Source organism: Lutjanus erythropterus, chromosome 2, assembly GCF_056507025.1.
Source record: "Lutjanus erythropterus isolate fLutEry1 chromosome 2, fLutEry1.hap2, whole genome shotgun sequence".
NCBI classification, from domain to species: domain Eukaryota; kingdom Metazoa; phylum Chordata; class Actinopteri; order Lutjaniformes; family Lutjanidae; genus Lutjanus; species Lutjanus erythropterus.
Window position 1 is genome coordinate 25,540,346 of NC_139318.1, and position 8,413 is coordinate 25,548,758.

Sequence of the window (8,413 nt, forward strand, 5' to 3'; positions counted from 1 at the left end):
TCAGGACTCAGGCTCACTCACTCCTCTCCTCTCCTGTTGCCTAGTATCAGCTGATTAGGGGGCATTTAAGGGGCTCTTTTAGTTAAACCAGCCAGATTTTGCCATGACCTCTGTCAGCCAATCATCACTTTGCTGTCAAAATTTTAATCTGCTCTTGTCTCTGTTGCTATCAGCTGTCATGTCAGGGCCAATTGTTACGACCCTCCTCCACCCCATTCACCTCCAGTTCATCAAGTCCAGCACCCAGGTCTGAGCTCATCAGCTCATCAGCCTGCTCTTCTTCTCATCCATCCTCTTCACACATCTCCACAACCATCAGTGTCTTGGATCCACTGAGGTCATCGTACACTTCTCACAGCTTCACTGCCCCCTTTAAATTATGATAATATCACAAAGTGGTCTAATCACTAAACACGTTCCTGTTCAGCATCTTTACTGCGTCCGTGTCAAAAAATAATTGTTCACCAAATGAAGTCTCTCCTGATTGAATTACAGCTATAAATAATACACTGACCTGTGGAACTTAGAGAAAATGTCTAAACCAAGATAAAGCAGGTCTTTTTTTTTCTCTTTTTGTCGCCTCTATAAGCCGCCTGAGTCTGATTACCATATCATATGTAGCAGTCACATAATTACCTCAGCTAAAATCCAACAAAGGTACACACACAGGAGCTGTGAAGAAGTAGGTTGACAACTAATAACCATTTTCATTATCAAAAAATGTGGCAATTATTTTCTTATCCAATCCATAATCCATAAGGTCAGAAAATAGTGATAAATACCCATCACGGTTTCCCAGCAGCCAAGGTGACATTTTAAAATGTCTATTTCTGTCTGACCAATGAACAAAAACCTAAAGATATTTGATTTGCATTGATATAAATAGAAAGAAGAGAACAATTCTCACAAAGGGATAGTTTCATATTATTTGATGTGGGGTTGCTTGAGTTACTTATCAACAGTCAATGTTTTACCAACAGTAGATGCCAGCAATGCACTGCTGTGGACAGGGTCAGAAACAAAACATAGTTTAACCATCTAAAAAAAATCCACCTAAAAAAATCAATACCAGTTTGAGTGTGCACTATATTTATAATATTTTAACTTCTTTACTTTGCTGTCAGAGATACTTTCTGATGGAAAACTGCTTTTATAGAAACCAAATATCCATCCATCCATTTTCTGTAACCGCTTATTCCCGAAGGGTCGCGGGGGGGCTGGAGCCTATCCCAGCTGACATTGGGCGAGAGGCAGGGTTCACCCTGGACAAGTCACCCAAACCAAATATTGCTCCCTAAAAATCAACCAGACTCCATTGGCTAAATCAGTCATTTTACCTCACAGAACATGGGACTTACTGGTCTACCGCTGCCTCGATCGGTTAGTTTGGTTGGTCTGTGGTGTGACTTCTGTGTTTTAAAATGTTAGTTTGGATTCACCAAAGTCACACAATAACACAAACAAACTAACCAATCAACTCTGGTAGACCAGCAACTCCTGTATTCTGCAAGGTAAAATTGCTGATTTCACCTATGGGGTCTGGTTGGTTTGAACAGAGTGATAATTGACTTATATAACAACAGTTTCCCCTTGTACCTTGTACAACCCCACATCAAATAATCCAAATTATCCCTTTAAATGATAAATAAATTAGCAAAATAGTTGCCAATTTCCTTCAATCAGTTCTTTTCAGTTGTATGAACAAGTAATGGTCTTCAGATCTCAGCCCTCAGACTAGCACCCACCACCACTGTAAAGGATACTTCCACTCCACCAGACTGATGCAGGCCCTACGTATGGGGTTGTTGAGGTTGAGGCAGAACAGGGCCCTCGGTGGCCTGCTGTTGGCGTTACTGCCCTGTTTCTTGCTTTTGGCATACTGCTGTCGCTTCTTCTGTGCCAACGCACCTACCGGGATGGTAGTGGACGCTGGAGCGGGCAGGGCGGGAGGAGCGGGTGGTGCCGCGGGAGCTGGGGTTGGGGCCGCAGCGGGGGCAGGGGTGGAGGCGGGAGGGGCCTCTGGGGCCGCGGGGGCTGGGTCTGGGGCGGGCCCGTTGGCGCTCATGGTGCGGGCGTGGCTCTGTGAGGAGCATCCAGCAGCATGGATCTGCCAGGGTAGACAGGGAGGCTAAAGAAGGGCAGAGCAGTCTGACCAATGAGCTGGCACGTCACCAGGGGGAGCGACTCTGGTGCTGCTGGCATAATTTGCCTCTGAGAAGAAGAGAAAGGTGAGAAGAGATGGTGTCAGTATATTTTGCACTTTTTCCAGCAATAAAAGAATAATTGATATTGCTTTTAAGTGAGAGTAGAGCACATTACGCCTGTCCTAAAATCACCACACTGGCTTTTGTAATGCACTAAAATAGACTTTAAGGTCCTTCTGCCTGTCTATAAAGCTCTGAGTGGCCTTACCCCATCATATATGCTAGACCTGCTTAAAAGCTACTGTGAGGTAAGTAAGTGCACCTTTATTTATATAGCACCTTTTAAAACACAGGTTACAAAGTGCTTTACACTAGCATCAGTACGATGAGCATAAAACACACAAGCACGCAGCACATACAAGGTAAAACATTCAATAATACACATTGGAAAATACATAAAAACATTATGTGCATACGACCAGTAGACAACATGCAGCATTAGTCCCACTCTTGGCACACGGTTTAGCCAACAGGTTTTGATTGGTTGACCTAAGTTGTTGCTCTGTGGTGTAAAGGTTAGTGGTTTGGAAATATAAGCAGGACCTTGGCGGTGAGGTGCCTTGTAAGTGATTAAAATAATTTTAAATAAGTCCTGAACTTCACAGGAAACCAATGCAGCAAAGCTAAGTTAGGGGTAATGGGTGATCTATGGCCGGAAAGTGGCATTGCAGAAGTTGATCAAAGTGTGAATAATATGTTCTTGATCAAAAGCTGATAATACAGGTGATTTTAGGTGATATTAGAAGAAAAAAAGAAAGAAAAAAACAAGCCTGAACTAATTTGTTAACAATGTGTTCAAATTTTAAATGAGGGTCAAGTAAACACCAAGATTCCTGGATGGTGATTCGGCGTAGGGGAGGAGCAATATACTGTACAACGCCATTTATAGCATTCCAAACTAGAACTTACTATTTTACAAAATATTAACAAAATAAGATTTCTCATAATCAGCCATGTGAATATAATGACAAGGTGGGTAAAGATAAATAAAATAATAGCTAGAACAGTCTGGTAAGTTCAGAAAATGACATCACTTTACTGTGTGCTATGTAAATAAAGCCTGTCCTGCCTTAAAGCTGGGGTAGGCAGTTTATTTTTGGCATCTCTGAGCAAAAGTTCCATAATAATCTATTACAGCATCATGTAATTCAAATGATCTGAGGGAAAACCAGACTCTGCTCCTCCTCTTGGCTCTGTTTCCAGGCTTTAGAAAATATAGCACATGATGGGAGCCTGTGGCAAATCACAGGTTGGTAAACCGGTTATTTATTAAGTCTCATTCACAAAATGTAAGTATTTGACCCCAGCAACCTGATGTGCATTGGCCAACAGTAAAGCAGGTGTTCCAAATGGGCTCAAAGGCATCAGTGAGGTAAAAAGACATGAGGGTCATCCATAATGTTGTATACAGCACATACTGGCATGCAATTAATGTTTAAGGATTCGCACCTAAAGGTCCAGTCCCTGAATCAAACTAAAACGATGATTATACGTAGTTTCAGTTTTTCAGCTGGTCCACTTTGTGTTTGTGTTTCCAGGTTTGACCCTCTCCACATTTTAGTAGCAAACACACTAATAGTTCATCCGTCATCAAAACAGGAACAGAAAACATGTTTTAACTGATAAAATGGCACATAAAAAGTTACGCCTAGGGTGTTTTCACACCTGTAGTTTGGTTCATTTCGTCCATTTCATTTGGACCAAAAGAATAAATTATATATTGCTGCATTTCTGGTTCCAGCTCACACTGACTTTTTACAAACCAAGAGGAATACATATGAAGCTATGGACTGAGAGGCAGGGTTCCATGGTTTAGAATTAATTGTGAAAGTGAAACATCACAATGGATGATGATGTTATTGTTGCTGGAAACATACTAACAGCAGAAAAGAAATAAGGCATACCAGAAAAAGAAAACTGAGACATAGTGCATTGACCAGCAGCCACAGCTTCTTATATTTTCTCTCCCACGTCAGAAACCAAACTTCGCAAACAACTCACAGCAGCAACACCTGACAGAACACACCACCTAAAATACAGAGGACTTTTAAATCATGATGTTACAGTGGTACAGGGTTCAGTGGTCGACTGTCAGACATCACAGCCCAACACTGACAGGTTAGCCTGATGGGTTAATCGTTTATTGGACAGTTGTGGTGATTGTCGTCCTGCATCAACAGATGGATTTAGTAGTAGATATTATGCAATCAGATATCTGATATCATACAATCGTGTGGTTGGTTGGTTTGTTTTCATACCATAAACAAATCGCACCAGAGTGTGCTTAAAACCCTCTTCAAGCAGTCTCTGTCCAGTTGTTTGGTCCATACCAGGATTCAAATGACAGCTTTCACAACAGCCCAAACACACCGCACTAACCAGGCAAACGCACTGGGGTGCATGTTAACCAAAGCAAACAGGTTAGGTGTGAACGCACTCTTAGTTTAGCTGAGACACAAAGGAGTCTTGTATAGTTTATTGAACTGAAGGGTGAATAAGCTGATAGTTTCTCAACATGCAAATAAGATTATTCCATAATATCATCGTAGAATCGTCTAATATGCAGTGTTTCCTGGTGTGCGCTTCAAACAGTGATAATAATGAAATGTGCAGCTGAAGCTTCTCAAAACTACAAGAAATATGGCAGGGAGGCTGGGCTCTGATGTTGCCATCAAGAGTCTAAATTTAGTATAACGATCCAAAATCTCCTGAACCTGAACATATTCTGTGAGGAAAAACACTAAGGCAGATGACATGCAGCTGAAGCCAAACACACACACACACACACACACACACACACACACACACTAAGCCTGTAAATTCAGAGCTGCCACTCTCAGACATCACTTGGTCCCATCAGTTGTGTAAGTCCTTGAACTGCGAGCAGGCCCCGCAGAGGAAGAAACAGAAAAGGTCACATTGCAGTGAAGCTCGGAGAAGAATGCATCTGCACATTGCAGAGAAAAACCTGATCTGAGTGTTATTGTGATGTAAGACTGCACATCTTGTGGTGGATTCAGGCTGCCAGCTCTGCATCTCCTTTGTGCTGCGATGCTGCTGCTGCTGCTGCCTTCATGTAGCCGAGGCTAGTCAGTGCGAGCAGCTCAGTATGCGAACAATACGCGTTAAAATGCGCTCATTTGGGAATATTAAATTCTCACTGCTGCATCGACAGCGTCGACCGTGCAGCCGCGACTAACGTGAATGCTGACATTTCCATGAGCGATTCGTTACAAAATAAGCCCTCATCAAGCGTCCTCACATTTCTCCTTGGACACCACCAAGGTAGGATATGATGATGGTGAAATCCCCCCCAAAAAATGATGTGAAATGACAGCCTGACTCCCGGCGCTCATAGTGAAAACTGAGCATCGCAGAGCCGTCAGATGATCCTCTGCTGCTCAGCACAAACAGCTGTTATTACAACAAACCTCAATCAGTGAGGGCTAATATACTGTAGTGGACAGTCCACATGACCAGAGCCTACCTCAGTGTTGGAGGAAAGGTATGTGGCCATGCTCTGTTAAAACGCATTTAAATGTTAGTGACAGGGCGATGGATCTGCTCTGAATCCACCAAACATGACAGCGTCGAGAGCAAAGTGGCCATTAATAACTGCTGTCCTCTGACAATAAAGAAAAAGCCATCATCACTGCCTGCATGCAGCTATGCTAAGAGGCTAACTTCACTACCTTTTCTGAAGACTTTACGGTTCAGCCGCGGTCCTCTCCGCCCGGTAACACGGCTCCAGAGCTTCGGGGGGGCGAAAAACGCAGGTCCGGGGTCTCAAAATTCATCGGCTCCGGGAGCAGCGGGGACACATAAAGCCTGTGCATTAATTAAGCTCTTCCATGGTGATCGCTGAGAGCTGGAGACAGGAGAGTGCGCACCAGACAACAGAGCATCCTCGTCCGCTGCTGCCTGCTTATCGTCACGGCGCCAGTGAACAGTGAAACGAGTGCACATCACAGAGCAAGAGCAAGCTCTCCTCCTCCTCCTCCTCCTGGCCCCGACAGACTCTCCTCCTGCTCCTGATCCTGCTCCTGCTGCACATCAAATAGACCTGTCAACGTTACCTGCTCCTTGCTTCTTCAATGAAAGGTGACACCTTTCAAACATGTGCAGCATTCATTAATCACGTGAAGGTCACTATGAGATGAGTATTGAGAGGACTACAGTCACTGTGAGCCTGTATTTATTATTTGGAGGCTACACTTGTGGCACTATGGATGGGAAATAATAAAACACAGGGTTAGAAACTCAATAAATACAGGCCTCCAGGGTGCCATCTGATAAGGAACATTCTGAAAGAGTTAGAAGCAGACAAATATATTGGTCGGCTGATATTATTGCCCAATATTGGCCTATCTGTATCAATCTATATTGATATGATGAAACTTCTTTGACCAAACAAATGGTATTTAGGTTTTTCATTTGACGTGGAATTACATGTGGATTGTGTACTCAAAAGGCTGTTTTCTTAAACAAATAACTTTATTAAAGACTATTGTATGTTTTATTTAACATGTTTTAGAATTTAACATATGCCAACTGATAGAAACACTGAGACAATAAACGCTGAATAAAAATAAAAAACTAAAGAAACAGCAGTACTCTTAAGTATCAGTCAATTGCTGAATATTTTAATGCTGTCAGTCAATTACTTAGAGGCAGGTTGTAAAACAAAAAGCAGCTTATATCTTATCCTGTCCTCATAAATGTTTACCATTGTGCTAAATTTATATCACCCAAAGCATAATTTTCTGCTGTATATGTTCTGTTAAAAAAGTTTTCATATATATTTATAGTAAATTTTATTTTTAGACTGTAAAATATCCTGCCACCATGACATATCTTATCATATAACAAGAAATCAAGTGTTAAGTGAGCACATTTGAGGGATAATTACAACATCGATTATTAGATATACTGATATCGGAATTTTTTAAACTCCCCTATATCATTAGCAGCATTGGCCCCAGAAATTGGTCTTATCCCGTGTTAGTCTATTGTTCATAAATCAGTTACAAATGCTATGTAGATCATTTATGAGTCATTAATAAGAACAGACTTTGTATTGCCAAGTTGCAAGAATTCCCACTGGCAGCTGTTTTTCATTTTTGTTTTTCAGTAATGGAGTTAAAAATGTTAGTAATCCATTAATAACTGCTCATGTGTTTCTAGTTTCTGACAAGCCATAGTGGTTAGAAATGGTCTGTAGCTGTAAGTGTGAATAAGTTGTCCATACGTTGTTGTTTTTTTTTTTTTTTAATATGAGATTAGAAAGTGGTGAAAGGCTGTAAGGGATCTGAGTTACATTTCATCACTGATTACATCCTAAACAGAAAAAAGCAAGAGTAATTACACCAGGTAGTCACACAAATCATGTGTTGAATGAGCACTTCTCTCACATGAAACATGCTGTTTTCTCAAAATAATCAATAATGAAAATGCAAAGCCTTGCAACCAGGCCTGTAGTTTCATTATTTTGGGGGCAAGGCTACTTGGCCTTTGGTGTTTTCAATTTTTTGAGGGCACAAAGGGTCAAATGTCATGGCAGCAAAGCCATCAAATAAAACAGTGATTTAGTTCCACAGGAACAATGAATTTAACTTGAGCGTTATGGATGATTTTATTTTTATATGCTACAAATACTATTTTTAGATACTGTCTACTAAATAATGAGTTAGTATTTTAAAATAATGAGTTATTATCTAAGTCATTAGGAGAAAGTTTCTCTTAATAATGAGTCACAGGATCTGTAATAGGGAAAGACAGCAAATTGACAGCAGTCCAACAGAAATACAGATGTTTGAGTGTTGTATATATACATATATATACATATATATATATATATAGTTAAGTTGGAACTACATGGTGTGGTTTAGTTGATCTTACTAAATACAGCTGAGTAACAGAAGTCCAATAGTTAAATTACATTTACATAAGTGAGTTAAGTCAGTGTAATGGAATATCTTTATGTTGGTATTAATAAACACAGTTAAATTGGCTGGACACTTAACTATTAATTAAGTCTACGCTGACCAGATAATGATGAAATTACTTTATACAGTCTTGTTGTTTGCACATAAGTTAGTTATTACCAAATTAATCATATTATTAAACTATTTCTAACTCAACTCAGTTGGTGGAAATTGTTGCCATAACTATATAAAGTTGTGTAGTGTACAATAAAATCACATATAATA

At 40.6% G+C, this 8,413-nt stretch overlaps 1 protein-coding gene across 1 annotated transcript in view; it reads right to left on the minus strand.

Annotated features, from left to right (window-relative positions):
- cacna1da (calcium channel, voltage-dependent, L type, alpha 1D subunit, a) overlaps window positions 1–6,241 on the minus strand; it is a 94,001-nt gene extending 87,760 nt beyond the window's left edge. Inside the window, exons 1-2 of the mRNA XM_084734743.1 lie at window positions 5,897–6,241; window positions 1,764–2,211 (exon numbers count right to left, since the gene is read on the minus strand). Of these exons, the coding sequence (XP_084590869.1) occupies window positions 1,764–2,065 (302 nt within the window). The 5' untranslated portion in view covers window positions 2,066–2,211; window positions 5,897–6,241. The remainder of the gene's footprint in view (window positions 1–1,763; window positions 2,212–5,896) is intronic.
- Between the last annotated feature and the right edge of the window lie 2,172 nt (window positions 6,242–8,413).